This window comes from Panthera tigris, chromosome B1, assembly GCF_018350195.1.
Source record: "Panthera tigris isolate Pti1 chromosome B1, P.tigris_Pti1_mat1.1, whole genome shotgun sequence".
Taxonomy (NCBI): Eukaryota; Metazoa; Chordata; class Mammalia; order Carnivora; family Felidae; genus Panthera; species Panthera tigris.
Genome location: NC_056663.1, coordinates 127,725,413 through 127,744,317, shown reverse-complemented (window position 1 = coordinate 127,744,317; position 18,905 = coordinate 127,725,413). Strand labels below are relative to the sequence as shown.

The 18,905-nt window shown below is 32.0% G+C and overlaps 1 protein-coding gene across 2 annotated transcripts in view; it reads left to right on the top strand.

Annotated features, from left to right (window-relative positions):
- The window catches only part of GRID2 (glutamate ionotropic receptor delta type subunit 2), a 1,443,376-nt gene that overhangs the window by 282,169 nt on the left and 1,142,302 nt on the right, over positions 1-18,905 (top strand). For both annotated transcript variants that reach the window (XM_042984179.1, XM_042984178.1), the window contains exon 2: positions 6,555-6,710. In XM_042984179.1, coding sequence (XP_042840113.1) covers positions 6,555-6,710 — 156 coding nt within the window. The remainder of the gene's footprint in view (positions 1-6,554; positions 6,711-18,905) is intronic.

The following is an 18,905-nucleotide window of genomic DNA, read 5'->3' as shown; positions in this document are numbered from 1 at the left end:
GAGGAAATTTTCTATTGAATAAGGGGCTGCAGACCACATTTGTAATACAGAATTAATTCGTGGAGGATATCTCAATGTAATTATTATTGTCTGGGAAAATAGCTTTATATGTACATATACACATGCACACACACACACACACACACTTACACACACTACCTTCATTGTAACAGTATCCCACTGAAATAGTAGCCTATATGCTCAAGTAAAGATGCCAGATGGTATAGAAAATGTCTATTTCATTTGGTCACAATTCTGGTAATTTTTCTTGTTGTTGAGTAGAATGTTTGACCTTGTTTCTTCCAACTGAGAGTGATATAAGTGGAGGGTGAAAAAAAGGAGAAATCTGATTTTTGAGGTATTTATAATGTCTTTGATTATTTGTGCTCCTTTTGAAATGTATGTACAGTCTCCACTGACCTATTGGGGATACCATTAGTAGATGTAAGCAAAGTTAAAGATCTTTTCTTAAAAAAATGTCTATTTATTTATTGAGAGAGAGGGAAAACCCATGCGTGTGAGTGGGGGAAGGGAGGTAGAGGGAGAGAGAGAACCCCAAGCAGACTCTGTGCTACCAGGACAGAGCCCAATGCAGGGCTGGATCCCACAACCCTGGGATCATGACCTGAGCTGAAATCAAGAGTAAGACACTTAACCAACTGAACCACCCAGATGTCCCTAAAGATCTCTTATGTGGATATCTGCACAACATACAACTATGTGTATGCAGAGTGTATTATTAGACTTAAAAAAAAAGCCTTATGAATAGTAGCATCTAAAACAGTGAAGATTTATGATGAATTAGTAATTCTGAATAGCTCTGCAGAACTGTAAATTCTACTGTGACCAATAAATTGTCCCAAAACAGAGAATTTTGCTTTTTATCTTTATTTAACTTCCTAAGTTAAATTGTTGATGCCTCTAGGGCAAATCCAATGTATTTTATGTAAAAATATTCCTATGTTCAAGTTTTGCTCTCATTCTTCAATTTTTAATACTTCAGGGCTTATAGTAAATGAATGTGATATGTTAATCACCAGATGTAATACTAGTAATTGAATGTACATATACAATTATATATACATACATATATTTGACATTGTGTATATGTACATGTTAATACATACAGACATATATCTGACATTGTGTGTATGTATATGTTTTTCAGAAAGTAAATGCTTGAAATGAAATAAAAAAGCATGATATGGAAGAAATAGCTTCAAACTTGAAACCAGAAAAACTAAATTCCTGTTTTCATCCCATCTAACTTTTTGCTGTGTAATTTTGTTCAAATCACTTAAAATATTTTCACTACATTTTCTGAAGAAGTGGAATTTGTGTGTACCATCTCTAATTTTTTTTTCAACTGTGAGTCTATGAAATCTCAGTGTGCACTTCTATGGTCATCTTATCAAGGCATCTTAATTTTGCTATAGTCTGATTCAACATGTAATAGATTTCAGCTGTTTTATCAGCAAATTATTTCTTAAGAAACAATGAGGCTTGACTTTGAAGATTATCTCTGTGTTGATTATTTAATGGGTGGATGGGTAGTTGCATGAATGTATGGAAAGAAAAAAAGAAAAGAGGAAAAAATGTACAAATAGAGAAACCAAGAGAATCTATTCTGTTGCTTCAGAGAAAAATAAAAATTCATTTAATAAAGCACCTTTGAAAAATTTATTCTTTTTTTAAACTACATAACATAAAGAATTTATATTTATTAGGCAAAATAAATAAGTGAAGATTTTAAACTTCATAATTGAAAAAAGAGGAGCCATCTCTGATTTTACTTACAATTCTGATATTTTAGGCAATTATTTCATACATATTTTTTATATACTACAGTTTTAAATCTAAATTGATCATGTAAGGATAATGTAGATACATTAATACTTGTTTTCAATTTTTAGAATCATTTATTTTAAAATTATTTGGTATGCTAGTTATATAAAATGTGATATATAAATCTTCCAATAATTCTACTGATTCTATAGAAAATTCCTTCAAGACATGTATCAAATCATTTCTCAATATTTTTGAGGAAATTCTGAGCTAGATGAAGATATTTTCTTTCCTCCATTATCAGCTAAACAATGTTTCCTCCACTTGCCTCATATAGGTATAAGGAAAAATAATTAAATATTGAAACTAAAAATATAAGTGTATGCTTAATACCTTGCTGAATAATTTGGATATTCTGGAGTCACAATAATGTCCATGAAAATAAATTCACATGCAAGTACATTAGCAAGTCTACTTTTGTTTTGACTTAGAGTTAGTTGTAAGTCATATTTTTCTTCTGTCTTTGAATCTAAGTCTCTTATTTTACAATATTATGTCTAACTAAACATAAAGGAAGGTTAATATGTTACTGTTTCTTGAACATCTAATATATCCAGGTTCCCTTTTACATACTCAAAGTATACAAATAGTTTCTGTGACCCATGAAATTATATTTTGCTAATGAGACAAAACATACATACATCCATGATGGAGGCAACACCATGAATAAAGACATGAAGGTAAAAATACTTCTAAGCTTAATGTTGCTTAAGCATCTAATGTTTTTGAGAATTACTGAGTTGGTCAGATTAGTAACTTCTTATAAAGGTTTTATTACCAGGCATATTTACAAATATGAATCTGTGTAAAATGATTTTATGGCATAAAATACTGACTTGTACAGATCGCCCTTCACAACAAGTAAAAACAAATGATAATCAGCATATTTTTAACATTATTATAAATGATTATTCTTTACTTTCTAAGATATAAGAAGACAAGTAAACATAATGTTTGTATTTAAAAACATGTATGTGTTCTTGCCCGTATATGTCATTCTTTTGTATAAGGATCAGTAAAGCCCTTTTCCCTCTCAAAGAAGGAACATATCATAATTAATCCCTAAGAATGGAAATGACTGATTACAAATTTTAGGAGGTGTTCATAGTCTGCTTTATTGCTTGGTTGTTCTTCCTTCCAGTTTGACCAATGTGAAGTTGCTGAAACTGTGTGTATGTGCATGCGTAAGTAGTGGAAGAATTATTTCATCTTGACAATAAGTTGAATATTCTTTTTACCTCAAGGTTGTAAATTAAAACTGACAAAAAAAAAGGCTAATAGAAGTTGCTGGGGAAAAACTAGATGCTGGGTCATCATGATAACAGTATAGTTATGAATGTTGCATTCAAGGAACTTTAAAATTTTTTAAGTAAGTAAATCTAAGATGTTTGAGATTGGATTACACTGATAATGTGTGTGTTTTGATGCGAAGGTTAAAGACATGGAATTGCTGTACTCTTGCAAGTGCATGACATAAGTAAGAACCGTCTTGCATGAGATTCTACAGGTGGAACTCACTGGGCTGTTTTCAGAAAACTTGTGTTTAATACAAAATGCTGCATGTACTCTTTGGTAAAAAGATGAGATTTTATAGCTGAAGAAAAAGAGTAAATAAATAACTGGATTTGAAATGTTGCTAGGATTTCCTGTTCTTTGGTTATGCTGTGTGCAGTAAGATGAAACGTTTCTTCTGTGTACTTTTTGCTGTTTGCAGAAAGATGAACTGCTTGTTTTATGCATTGCCTTTCAGTGTATCTTAATTCAGCACGGAATTGACTAATTTGCTATCATTTCTGTGGGTTTCTGCCATTTATTAAGCCAGGCTTAATATTTAAGGCAGTCTTCAGTGTTCTGTCAGGTAACAGTAAAATGCTCCCATTAAAATGTGTTACCAATACTTGGCGGAAGTCAGTAATATTACCCACTTTAAAACAAGGTTGATTAGAAACTCTTCTTTTAAAAGACCCATTTAGAATCCATGACAAGGTGAAGTGTCTTTATATAAACAGACATCACTTGTTTGTGAGTAGCCATTTAGACTATCTGCTTTAAAATGAATTGGATATTTCAGCTCCAATTATATAGTACATTTATATCACACTTTCTAAAAACTGTTAAAGAAATTTGTGTATCTGAGTCTGATCATATTAAATTTTCAATGTGATGATTAATCTAGATTCTCATAACAATTATCACAGATTAAAATGAGTCTTCTGAATGATGTTTAAAATCAGCAAGATAAATCTAACATTTATTGCCTAAATAATTTCACAGAAATAATTTCTAAAGTAGATTTCAATCTGATTCAGAAATTATAGGCTAGGTCAAAGGCTAACATCTATAATGTTTATTATGCTTGATTATATTAATAAAATATTAATATTCTGGGTAATATATATTATATATATAATTAGTGAGTACTTTATGTATCAATTAAAAAAATCTTCATTCTTTCTCATACTCTTAGCATGTATTTAGAATATATTTTAGGAGGTAGAAAGCAAGGGTTTGAAGAGGCTGATAAAAGTTAGCACAATCCATGCAAATGTAAAAGAGCAGTGACAAGAGAAAGCTAGGTTCACACAAAAAGCCTGTTAGACACTCTGCCTTCTCTGGTGAAAATTAATAATTTCCACCCCATCATGAGGCCACTTAAGGTGAAGACAGCAAAAGTAACCTGCCACACTTGTCAGAAATGGACATAGTTTCAGACTTGCTTTATCATGTATTGAGTCTAATAATGCATGTTTAATATCATGATCTGTCTTTTACTAGAAGGTTTTGGGCTTTAGTCACAAATGCATAAAACCAACAGGAGTAGCTGATGTAAAATGTCTGTTTCTGTATGTTTCTATATATACATATGTGTGTATGTGTGTATGTATATAAACATGTATATGCATGTTTGTGTCCTTATAGTCTGTGTTTATCTCTCTGTATGTGTGTATATAAAACCCATATTGTGTTTACATATGGGAAAAAGACATTTTAATATACATAATTTTATTGATGTATTTACATACTACAAGAAATATTATTTGGATATGTATGTGGATATGTATGTGTAGTCATTCCTTTATCATGTTATTGATCCTGAGGTGTATGTCTTTTTTTTTTCCCAGGGGGAAATTCATTTAGTTCACTCAAAAAGGCAAAAAGTAGATTGGCCCAATATTTATAATTTCAAAATAAACAATTTAAAAATGTGCTCCTAGCACTAACAGGATCACAATGAATAAAAATAAAGGATGCATAGCCAGATGGGAAAGAATCTCCCAGATTTGTAGGAAGGTCAGGATCCTCATAAAAATACTTTTATTTCTTAGGGGTATAATCCTAAAAGGCAGTATCCCATGGTGACTTAGAGCAAAGACATTGGAGTCAAGCAGTCAAGGACTCTACTCTGGCCCTTATTCCTTTGGCATATTCCTTGCACTGAAACTTAATTTTCATAACTCTATGTGTGTGTGACAGTATACATACCACATAATTATTTTAAGGATTAAATGAGATTCTGTAATATAGAAAAATATTAATAGAAAATGTTAAGCACTGTTTGGATTACAGTAATTAAAAATAAAATGGGAGCACCTCGGTGGCTCAGTCAGGCATCAGACTTTGGCTCAGTTAATGATCTTGCCATTCATGAGTCCCAGCCCCCAATCGGGACTCTCTGCTGTCAGCACAGAGCCTGCTTCCAAGCCTCTGTCCCCCTCTCTCTATCCCTTCCCCACTCACACTTGCAAGCTCTTTCTCACTCTCAAAAAATAAACATAAATTAAAAATAATTTAAAATTAAAATTAAAACCTAGTGTTTAGTGAAAATTTACCATTCAGTTAGCACAATTTATTTACATTTTACATGGATAATCTCATTTAATGCAGTTAATAACCCTTACAGATAGGTATTGTCATTAGATTTTACAGATGATGATTATGGGGTTTAAAATTTGAATCCCTTGTTCAGGGTCATATGCTTAACAAATGACAGTCAGAATTTGAAATCAGTTTACTTCTAGAACTGGTGTGTTTAGCCAATTCCCTGTTGACAGTCAATCAAGTTAGCCACAATTCTTATCATCATTATTATTGTATTTATGTGAAAAAGGCTATAATTATCCATTAGGATTTATGTTAGTTCTTAGGAAGTATTTCTCAAATTGTCTCTGCTCAGAGATTTGTACTTGTCTAATGTTACTGAATTCATGTTGTAAAAGATACTAATATCTTTATTCAAAATAAAAAAAAAAAGAAAAAGAAAAATGAAAAATAAATTAAGATCACAATAGAAGTTTGATTCCCGTATGCTTGTGTGAATGGCTCTCAGAAAGTTTCCTGATTTTATCTCCTATTGTTCAGAAAAATATTCTTAAAGCTATGAATTCCTAAAGATACCATGATATGAGACATCTAATGTATCAGCCACTTTGTCCTGCAAAAGCTTTTGGGACTTCTTATATTGTCTCACCAAAGCTTTGCCTGAAATAACACTTTGATGTGCTATTCATAATTTCCATTTGGAAGAAGTAACTACATATTCCTGCTTAGCTACCATTTGCTTCCAGTATAGTGTACGTCAGTAATAAATAAAATGCATGCTTTAAGTGAAGGTATACATTTTTTCAAATATATAAGTCCCTGTCATATTTACAGAGAGCATGACAGAATATTCATGTTGTTGTTTAATGACCGCACTCACTTCTTTGTAGGAGCAATTTTTGATGAATCTGCCAAAAAGGATGATGAGGTGTTTCGCACAGCGGTTGGTGACCTCAACCAGAATGAAGAGATCTTACAGACTGAGAAAATCACATTTTCAGTGACATTTGTCGATGGCAACAACCCTTTTCAAGCAGTTCAAGAAGGTAAGGCCTATCAGCAGTCCAGTTTTTATTTTGTTTGTTTTTTGGTTCAATTCAGATGGCAACTAGATTTGTTTACAAATCAACATGGATGTCATTTTTGCATCTTTGCTGCATTGCTTTTCTTTGAGGGTGCTGTTTTGTAGATATCAAAACTGAATTCCACTTCTGAAAGGACAGAGTATGGAAAATTATTGTTTAATTGAAGTATATGTGAAAATGCATATAAATATTTGCAGTAAAAGCTTTACAGCATTTTATGATTTCAGTGTAAAGTAAACATTACTTAAAAGTATGACTTTCTATCCAAAGTTTTAGTTTTGACTTTTTTTATATAATGGCCACCTTGAGTGTTGTTACAGCATGAAATGACATTTCAGGTGTATTCATGACAAATGCATTGGCGGAAAGAAAACTGGTAGGCACTAAATACAAATCAAAGACTTCGCTTTGGGATCCTAACATATACATTTTTTACTCTCTATAGTGTGCCAAATATTAAAGCATTTGTCTCCATTCTTTCTGTATACTTGGGTGAATTAAAATTTTTCATAGGGACAAATCATACAAATACAAATTATTTTTATTATACTGGGATGATCATTTGTATGAATGAAGGTTTTGATCAAAAGATATCTAAGAGTAATAGAATTTTATTTTTGATGCTGTTATTCTAATGAAATAGCCTCTTGATTGGCAAAGCATTAATTGTTCATGAAACTATTTGTTGCTGACCTAGTTTATATTTTATTGCGATAATATAATTAGACTAAAGATACCAATGCAAAATTTAATCAAATGAAGCACTTGTTTCATTAAGAAACTTAAAGAGGATTTGACAGAAGTAAAGATGGACAGAATATTAAAAGTGGTAGAGTTTGACAGGAAACTTTTTAAAGACAAATATTGAAAGGGTAAGGAAAATAAATATAAGTATTTTCAAAAAATTGTCATTTTCCTCTAACGTTGCATCTACATGACGTTCAGGGAACCTTTATTGGACTATGCTTTTGATCAGTAGCATTGACTACTATCGAAACTTACTTATGTTTACTTGTGTCAGTAAGAGATTAGGTAGAATGATTAGTGATCTAATGGATTTTCCTTCTTAATAATTTGATGGAGTGAAGAAATAATATTTTAATGAAATGAACAGAAGTGTTTTAAGTAAAATATTATTTTGCAAAGAATATGATGCTTATAATAATATGGAATTTTAATGTTTAGTAAGTAAATATCAATTTAAAAAGATTAATGAAAACATCTAGTCATTTATATTTTAAAATGAGAATTCTGGGAATTTGGTGCCAACAAAAATGGATGTGCTGATAAATTTTCTATTGAAACATGTAAAAACTAATATTACAATTCATAAAGCAATAGGTAAAATAATAAAACAGAATATGCGGAAAATCCAATAATGAAAAAGAGTATTATTCATTCAACTATTAGTTTTAGTAACTGGAATGAGGGTAGATAAAAAATGAGGACTTATTTATTTTTGTATCTATCTTCTGATTACATATTAATAATTGTAAATTAACTTTGAAGACAGGCTAATGTATCAATTCCTTTTAAAAAAAAGCACTTTGAAAAGTGTGGAGATAAAGATACAAAGACAACACAGTGGTAGAAGAGAATTACAAAGTGTGAATAAATATGTCCCTCACACCTTTTTTAGAGACTCCAATTTGAAAAGCAAAGACAATTTTTTTAAAATACCACAGTGAATCTGTTCACATATTACTTTGTGTAGCCGTTCTGCTGCCAGCTCAGTTCTGGAAGCAGAAACATCCCTCAAAAGAACTACTGTGACATGACGAATTTGTGATACTGAAAGCAAATTGAGAGAGGAAATAAGTTTTAAGTTTTGGAGACAGAGACCACTAGATATTTGTCAAGAAAGAAGAAAGAGGTTGACAGTTTGCCTGATGTTTTCTGATGGTAACAGGATGTTCTGGACCAGTTATTTTGATCGTCTCCTCTGCGTAATGAACTTGAAATAAGTTCTAGGAAGCTTTGGAGTTAATTTGCTTCCCCATTCAATATCAAGAAAGATATTGGCTAATTTTACAAATAAAAATAATTCTTTCTAGAGCTCTTTCCCTAATTTATTAGTTTGAAAAAAGGAGGAAAATATTCAACTGAAAGAGAACAAGAAATTATCGAAGGGGTATTTTCTCAAATGTTTTGAGCAAGTGATTTAGGATAAAACCTCAATTGTGCCATTAAGGATGTCCAGTTTTTCTATGATCATATATTTGCTGTGATGCCATTAAAATATATAACATAAAGGGTCTTAAATTAGCTTATTTGTTTTTTTTAAATTCCAAGAAAGGATAACAGATTCAATGATATAAGTATTACTGACTGTTTACACATGAAGTTTTTAGAAGTTCATCAAGAAACAAATCTGAAATGCTCATTTTATTTTAGTGTGAGAATTTCCTCCAACCAACTGCATTTAAGAGATGATCTTTATTTTTACAAATTTAATTTTTTTCTTTATCTTTCTTCTATAAGCATTTAATGAGAGAAAGATTTAAAGATAAACAGCCTGTTAACACATAAACAGAATTACAATATTGATACCATTATAATGCTTCTTTGTAGCTCTGGTTAGAGTAAATTTTTTGCATAGTAATAATTATTTTTAATAATAAATATTTAATAGTTGTTTTTACAGCGAGTTTCCAAGTGACAATATCTTGGTTGTAACACAGGATCAATATTTCTTTCTCTGGAGATCAATGATTATATTGATTATTTTTATCATTATCCTGTAACAATCTCAGCACTTGTAGATAAATAAACAGTAGAAAAAAAATTCCTGTTTTTAGAAAAATAATCTGGAATCAAACAACCTATTTTAATAATTATTTTTCCTTTTTTTGAATATATTTATTGATAATATTTTGAATATATTTTGAATATATTTGTTGATAAGCTATTATTCATCTTTTGTCTGTTTAATAATTATTTTTCCTTTTTTTGAATATATTTATTGATAATATTTTGAATATATTTTGAATATATTTGTTGATAAGCTATTATTCATCTTTTGTCTGTTTTGTCTGAATTTTTAACACCTTAACTCAGGATTATTTTTATCATTTTTTGGGTGTGGAATAGGTAGGCTTATTGGTAGCTGGGGTAAAGCTTATTCTCTAAAGAAGATACACAAAACAAAAAAAAATTGTATGGTGTATTTTTGAAAACCTCAAAAATTATAGAGGTGGAAAATGATATACACCTAGTTGAATGTTTTTCCTAAATATATGAAGTAATTGAGAGTAGTGTGTTCAAGTAATTCTCCTACATACTGCAGGTGTGTAGCAAGAGACTAAACCAAGACCTTCTGACCACTAGCCTAATATTTTCCTTGCTATATCTGTTAACCACATGTACGTGAGAGAGAGCACACAATGCATTCTAAGACTTCACTAAGTATTCTGGAAAATATAAAGTTCTGGCAGATTTATATGTTTTGATACATACTATTAATGTTCATAGATTTCAGATAGCATGGAATAGTAAAAATCTTCCAATCTAGTTGAACAATACCAGCTGATTATATAAATCACTCTTGTTCTTTCATCCTTGGTCTTCTCATCTATAAATAATGAAAAATCAAACATAAATGATGTATTTTTTAAGATTAGTTTATTCTCTATGGATGAAATGTTTCATGACTCTTTAGGACACATTTCCAGATTTAGAAATTTAGGATTCTAGAAATGATAATTATTTAGTTTCTCTTTAGAGATGCTGCACATTGCTGAAATTGCCCCCTAGTTTTTTTCTATGGCTTACTTCAAAATAAATTAAATATCTCAGCCAACTATTCACTGTGACCCAAGGAACTCATTGCTATCACCAGAATCCAGAAAGGGTCTTTTGCAGATTCAGTTGACCTGGATCAGTGCAGCTGTTGCTAGATTACTTTCCTTACTCCTCTCTTATAGATTGTTTCTTTTCTGTCATCTATAAACTGGATAAAACATAGATACACAACGGTGTGGTGTGAAAGACACTGCTTTTCTCTACCAAAAGCAATAGCAATTATTTGTATTGTTGGCTTCTAGTTGAGACCAACACCACTTTGCTCCAAGAAAGATCGGGACTTATAAGAAAACAAGGCCAGGAGAAAGTAAAGGGAATGCATTTGTAAAAATGCTCACATAGGAAATTGAAATGTAGACGTAAAAATTCATGCATAATTCTTGCATGCATTGGATGTATCAGCAAGAATATAAAGGACCATGTGTTGATATTGAATGGCAAGATTCAATTAAAAACTTTTGAAATATTTGCTCTTATTAGAAAAACACCTAAAAATGAAATATATAGTGAAAAGAGTTTAAGGGCAGAATTATGCTTTAGAATCACAGATGATTCTATTTGAAAGAAAAGGAGGCACATATCAAATTCTTCCGTATGCTTTGTTGTAAACCATTATAAATAATATAGTTATAAAAGCTGTTTTTCATATAAAAATCAGTAGTTAAGATTGCTCGTCATCTAAGTCTCAGTCTGGTCCACCTTCGACTTACTCCTTTGTATACCCAACATGAATATTGATTGCTCCAAAAAAAAGTCTCTCATTAAAAAGTAGACATCTTATTTTAATACAGTAATGATTTCAGTTAAATTTGCTTCATACATCTTCCAAAATAAAATTATTTTAAGTGTAAAACAATGTGGTGCTTTTATTTATAGTTTGTGAAATTAGACTTATTTCTTTACAGTTATATGTAAGAGACACATGCATCTGTATCGTGTGTAAAAGGGAAAACAGGAGAGCAGTAGAGGCAAAAACAGTGTAAGGAAATCTAACTAGGAAAATGTGCTTCTCCAGAAAATATCACCATTCACTGTGAATATTTCTGGTGCCATAGGCTAAATCTGGGTAGTCTTGTTCAAAGAGTACGTAAATGTAAAAGAATGATTTATGTGGGCGTTCTATTTGATGCTTTATTCCAAGGCTTAGTCTCATAATTTATATTCCTCTCAGCTTTAATAGGACATCTTTACTGTGATAAAAAAAATCTGCTAATTCGGAAATGTTTAGATTGGATTCTGCAACTTTCCTAGTATAAGTCTGCAGTGTGTATGTCTTGTCAGCCTGTGTTTTCATGGACCAATTTTGACAGCTTCAATTCCAGCTTATTTTCTGAATTACGTGACAATAAACTGAACTTGAGAATTGATAGATCCACAGGGCCAAGAAATAAAACCTGAACATCATGTAGGTATAATTTTGCTCATTCATTTTTCCATTCCTCCTTTCCTACCCACATCAAGGCAAGTGCTGTGCTTTCAATCCCAGTCTCTAGGTCCAGTGCTTAGTGTAACTGGTGCCCAGCCATTTGTGCAAAGAGTTGGAAGGAAGAGGTGATGGAACTCACTGGCCATTTCCAGATATCCACATAGCAGAAGGGATATTGGATGTCCATTCAGTGGCTGTCTGGACCGTCTTCTTACCTCCTTGAGTCTGGGATATTTAGCAATCCGCTGCCAGGTCTAGGATCACTTTCCTTTCTACCTGCCACATTCTAAGGACCGGACAAAAAGATCTGGAATCAGAATCTTCCTATCATGCGGTTTTTAGTACCCATCATCAATGTGGTATTAAAGTATAAAGAATTCTATATACATTAGGGATAATACCAGCATACATTCTTTTAAGCATCTCACACTAACCCTTTCCAATGAAGAATTGCCCATCAAGAAGAGTTAAATTAAGATATGTTTGGAATCTAATTTTGAGAGTACTCAGTCAAATCAATCTATCCAAGTACTTTATAATACCTAGTACTCTTCCAAGATTGGGCCAGCCACAATAGAGATTACAAAGGAAATAGAGGACTTAGCGTTATGATCATAGGAAGTTTTAAAAATGTACTTGGGAAGGGCTGTGGACTTTTAGAGCATGAACAGTCATTATGCCTTCTGCTTGTAATGTGGGTTTTTAATTATTTAATAGTAAAAAGGAACAAGGTGTTATACCTTTTTGAAAATATTATTTTTCAGAAAAGAGAGGAAATACCTTTCTTAAGGAAATTCATTATTTTTAATTAATATTAAAGAAGATATAAATTATATGGATTAATCTTTGTTTTCTGTGATTTATTGCTCTTCTCCTATATTAGTAAGCCTTTCCCTTATCTCATTCAATATCATGCTCATAAAGTAACAGGTCTCTAATACTGTGGATAGACTGAAGTTCAGATGTTTATAGACCTCTATATCATAATTTTGTAGCCTTTTTGCTTTGAGGTCTTTTACCTTCATATCTACAAATGTGTCCTCTTGTGTAAGTTGCCTCATAAAATGTAATATTTTAGCAGTCTGTGCTGCTCTGGACTTGTTTCATTTAGAAGAATCTTCAACTTTTTATAAAAGCTGTGTTTAGCACAAGTATAGATTTATTCTTTGATCATTGGCTCACTGTTCTTTCTTCCTACCAAATATTTTTCACATAATAATAACAGACCTCTTCCTTCTCTTTCAGTCTCTGTAGATAATAGTGCATGATTGTAGCAGCATAATTCAGTTTTTCCTTGGTCTTTTATGATACTGATTTGGTAAAAGATTCACCTCTATGTCTTAAAGTAACTCTGAATATATGGTTTATTAGAGTAAAAGCCACACTTGCCTACATCCTATAGTTGTTATGAGAGTCCATTGTGTAATCATAAAAATAGTTTAAGTTCACATTTAAGATGACTTTGCTGTATTCAGATTTTTAAAACTATTAACAGTATTATTGATACCAAAGTTTCAAATGATCTAGTCTATTTGCTTAATTCTAGAACAAAAAATAACCTTTTAATTATTTTAATATTTGACACCTATTTTTGCATGTCCTTGGCCAGTGTTGCGTGAGGTTTATGGGAATTGTACTATGTGTAGTTTTTTAGTACTCCTGCAGTATTTTGTTGAAATTCCTTGTAATTTTCAAAAGAATTATCATTGAAACACCCTTTTTAAAAGGAACACACACAAAGCCAATGTACACTAAGGAATTGAATATTCCAGGAAAAGAAAATAATGAAGTAGCAAGTACTTTTGGAGTTCCTATAAGCATTCAGCCTTGAGCTATTAAAAAGACTGTGCTCTCCCTTGGCTGCACTGTATAGTCTTATATGGTTATATTGACCTTTTTATTTATTCTTTAATCATGTATTAGGTCCTAAACTATATGTGCTTCTCTTCCTTTTGCATGGCCACTATAGTACTCTTTTTAAACTCCTCATTTAACCCCCTTTGAATCCTTTATTCTCAATATTGTACTGGATACACTCAGTATATCTGCATTTCACTGAGTATATGTCTTAAATTTATTGCCATTTATTCTGCTTGGGAAACAAAATTAAGTGCATGGGTCATGGAATCAAATAAACCTGCCTTGATATGAATTCTGCTCCATTTCTCACCATCTTTGGGATCTTAAGCACACGTAATGTCTCTGAGCCTCAGTTTCTTCATTTGTGGAAGAGGGCTAAATACATACTCCATGGGATTATGATGATTATTTGATTATCATAAGATGATTTTATGGGGTTGTAATTATGGTATGTGGGTTTCTCCAGTAATCTACATGCATATTAAAAATATTGGAGTACATGATGATTTAGTGTCATTGCATGTGTCCATCAGCAAATTTCTATTGCTCTGTGACCTTACCTTCAATACACATCCTCTACCGAATGTATTAGTGGTTCCCATGGATACCACTGATCATAGTAGGCTTATTATCTGCCTAGTCAGCATCTTTTTTTATTTTTTCCAACTGAGTTTTTACTTATCAAGATCCTGAATTCTGGGGTTGTAAAAATATAGAAATTGAATGCTTCTGCTTTTTTTTCTTTCTTCCTGGGCTAGTTCTGCTAGTCAGCAAAGGAAGCTGAGAATTATATTTGTAGTGTAATTTATTTGGCAAATAGTAGTGATGTTGCAACATGTGTACTTAGGGTTGGGAGGATTTAAAATACCTTGTTACCATTTCTGGGAAGTAAAGAAAGCCTGTGGAGACCAAATTAAAGCTTTCGGATGATTTGTGTGGGCTTAATACAATCAGTGAAGTAAATAAGGCACTGAGTCATAACTAAATAGGATTCAGTGGTAGAAAGGCATAATGTTGTAGAAGAGCAATATATGTGAAAGTCGGATATAGAAATGAATTCAAGGAAAGCGTTATGCTTTGAGAGATGCATCATCTCTGGTATTTTGAGTTTATTTTTGAAATTATTGTTTAAAAGGTTATCTTTCTACATTCTACACATTTTCATTTCAGCTATACATGGGCAAATATTAACTGTAAAAAGCTGATTATTGGTTTCTTTGAATTCTTAGTACTATTCTTCTTCAATAACACATGGTATGTTATTTTCTCAGGAATTCATGCATCATTTCAAGACATATTTGCTTTTTGGTATTTGGTAGACTAATACAATATGATGGTAAGATTGGCTAAGCTCATTTTGTAAGATATATTTTCAAACATAGAAAAGACTTAAAACATAGAAAACATTAAAATGGTTTATAATGTCTATTATAAATGAGAAATATGTTCCAAAGTGGAAAATAAATATTTTCTTATAATATGTTATTTTTTGGGGGAAAAAGTTATGCAAATCGAAGTTAGAAACAATACTGTTACAGAGACTATTTTTAATAGAATGACTTTAAATATTCAATAATAATTTTTGTACTTTACTTTTGAATTAGCACTTACAAAAGTTAAACAATAGTTTGAGATAGTCCTGAATGCTTATTCATATTATTATAACTGAGCAAATGTAGAGGTCTTAGGTGATAGAAAGTAACTAGGGGATTAAAAACAAAAAGACACATTCTTACTGGTCAAAGAATAAGAAACTGTCATATCAGCTTCATTTTACCTGCTTCCAAATCTTGTTTTCATTCTGTTACATCAATTTGTCAATAACTTTTATTGTATGGAGTTAGCGATTTAATCTTTTTGTTCTGTTTTGAATTTCATATATACATATGAAATAATATATATAAATGACATATATAGTATATATCATAAATTTACCAGTCACTCTTTTGATCATTCTTTCAGTGTTGATTCATGTTTTTCAAAGGGTAATTTTTTATTTTTTTTAATTTTAAAGTTTTATATACTATATTTGTTAAAATAGGACAGGGAAGGTTTGATGTCAGGCCACCATCATTCTTTATACAAAGTTCAGGCCAGGACTCCATGAGAGCAAAGAATGAATCACCAGTTTATACTTCCTTTCTTTGGAAATTGGTTAAAGTTTAATATGAGAAGGGTTGACCAACTGGCAGGAAATTATGAATCACCAAGAACAATTTGTTGTTCTTTCAAAAATCAAAATCATAATTGTTCACACATGTGTAAGATACTTAATGCACTGACTGTGTACTAGATTAGAAGTTTATACAAGCAAATGAGACACATTTAACTGAACCATCCAAAGAATTAAAATCTAATAGGAAAGATATAAAAAAAGAAGTAAGCAAGCAAATAGTTCCTATCCACCCCCCCCAGTGGAAAATAGTGCTATCTATAAGATGTAGGGTTTGTGTTTCTGTGTGTGTGTGTGTGTATGTGTGTGTGCATGCGTGCACGTGAGTGATTTAAAATCAGGAGTTTATTTTTGATAAATAATGGAAGATACAAAAAGTTACATTTATGTCAAGATTTGAGGTTGCAAAGTAGCCAATAATGCCAAGAGTAAATAGCATTCCACCCTACTGCATATGGGAAAACCATTTGGAGGCATGGGCTTGCTGTGTTTGGGGGGTATTATTTTTGAATTCTCAAGTTTTTAATCTGTTGCTTCACAAATGTTTATTTTCATCCTCAAAGTCATTATTTGCTGGATAACAGTACTACTCATGAGGTGGTTTTTTGTTTGTTTGTTTGTTTTTGTTTGTTTTTGTTTTTGTTTTTTAAAATCCAAATCTGCTTTAGTTTTTCCCTTTGGAGTATGTTCCCAAAGAAAGACTAGTGTATCCTGAAGTTTCACTGACATCTGAGTATGGAGATGTCATTCCTGGATCTTTCTTGGATTTGAAATTCACATTTCTGTAACTCTAATTTTGAATATAGTTATAGAAACATTTGGGTCTTTAATGTAAGTATTATTCTAAGGAAAATGAAATGAAATACAATGAAACAAATCAAAGAAAGAATTTTACTTAATTTTTTAGCCTTTCGATACAGAGTAATGTAGAGAGATATATTAATATCTAAAACTTGGAAAGAATCATTTTGTGGCTTTTATGTTTGCTGTACATTCTGACAAAAGAGCCTGCTTTGAAAAGTCCACTAATGAGAAGTAACATTTCCTTATAACTTACTATATCCCATGAACTGTTAAAGTGCTGATTCTTTTTTTTTTCCCCTAATCTTTGTACTGCCTTGTAAACCATAAAGTAGTTACTATTCTTACTAGCATTTGCAGATGAAGAAACTGAAGTGTCGCTAGATTAGGCAATGTATCGTACCTGAAGCCTTTAGAATAGTGCCTAGAACACTGGTTTCCATGTAAATCTTCTGTTTGGGAGTTTCAGGCATGTTGTCAGTGGGAGGGAGAATGAGGAGAAGGTATTCAGTTTGTCTCCTGTTTGAGATCATCTTGGGTTGGCTCTGTACCTTAAACAAAAAATCATGCTTTTTTCTAAAGGCATTCTGCTCTGCATCACTCTCATTCAGAACCCCACAAACTCCTCTCCTCTCTATCCTTTGGACCAGGACTCGTTACCACTTCACTGCTACTAGTTCTGAACTCTTATATTAGCCCTTATTTTCCTGCTACATCCCAACCACACCTGTGTTATTCACCCTTTCAAAAAGTAAACCCTTCTCAAATTACCCTATTTCAAGTGTGCTCTTTTTTCCTACTGGGATTTTAAGTGTAATCATTATTAACCACTGCACTGTACTGCCTGTGTAGAAAAGTTAATCTTCATTCATTCTTAATGATTTAATGACCCTTGCAGTCTAATCAAGAAGTGCTATGAATTGTTGGATTGTGTTACTCAGACTTAGTATATACATCATATTACAGAACTTAAAACTCTTCACACGACCTTTAACTACTGTCTTTTACAAGTTGAAATCTTCATGTCCATAGGTATTTTAACAGTTCAACAAAGGCCAACTTGATGTTAGGGATGTTCAGTAGCAGTGTCCCTTCAGAAAAGCACTAATCAGACCAGAAACAGGGCTGATCTCTGGATAGCCACCCCAGAGCATGGTTGATGACCACTCTTTAAGGAAACATGATTCTTTACTTAAAATATTATGGCAAATGGAACCAACTTTATGGAAGTTACATATTTTAAAATGTCTCTGTTTGAAAATCCACTACTTTGTTTAAAGAAGTTGGTGAATGCTTACAAATTCTTGAATATCTTACTCCATTTGCTATGGAGAAATTTTCCTCTATACCTTTTATTTATTCTGTTCTTTGTAGGACTGCTTTACTGTGAAAACTACACTCCTTATTAAGTACCTGGGGGGGCGAGGGGGGAGGAAGCATATTTTATTGTTGGACAAATTGCACAGCCAAGATTTTTTGGTTATCTAGTAACTTTAAAGAGCAATAAAAGGAACATAACCAGTTACAGAACTGTTTTTGCATTTTATCTCTTTATTTCCTAGACCCATGGTTTAATATATAGGATTGGATAGCAAATGGTCAAATAGCAGGCAACAGAATAGGAGGAAAAGTAGAAGAGGCCCATAAAAGCAGGAGCTGCATTATAAGATCTTTTATTTAAATTATTTTTAAAGTTTATTTATTTTTGAGAGAGAGAGAGAAAGAGCGAGCAAGAGCGGGGGGTGGGGGGGAGGCAGAAAGAGAGGGAGACACAGAATCTGAAGCAGGCTCCAGGCTCTGAGCTGTCAGCACAGAGCCCAAGTGGGGCTTAAACTCATGAACTATGGGATCATGACCTGAGCCAAAGTTGGATGCTTAACCCACTGAGCCACCCAGGCACCCCCATAAGATCTTTTGTTTCATTTATCTAATGTTATCCAGCATCCCAGTTCATGATAGTGAAGTAGAACTGGTGAATATAGAGGTAACTTCAGAGCATTCTGCATTTTAAAGGAGCTTTAACCTACCAAAGAGATTAAATATATGTGCATAGGTAACATAATCACTAGGTAATAGTTCCATAGAAAATAGCAAG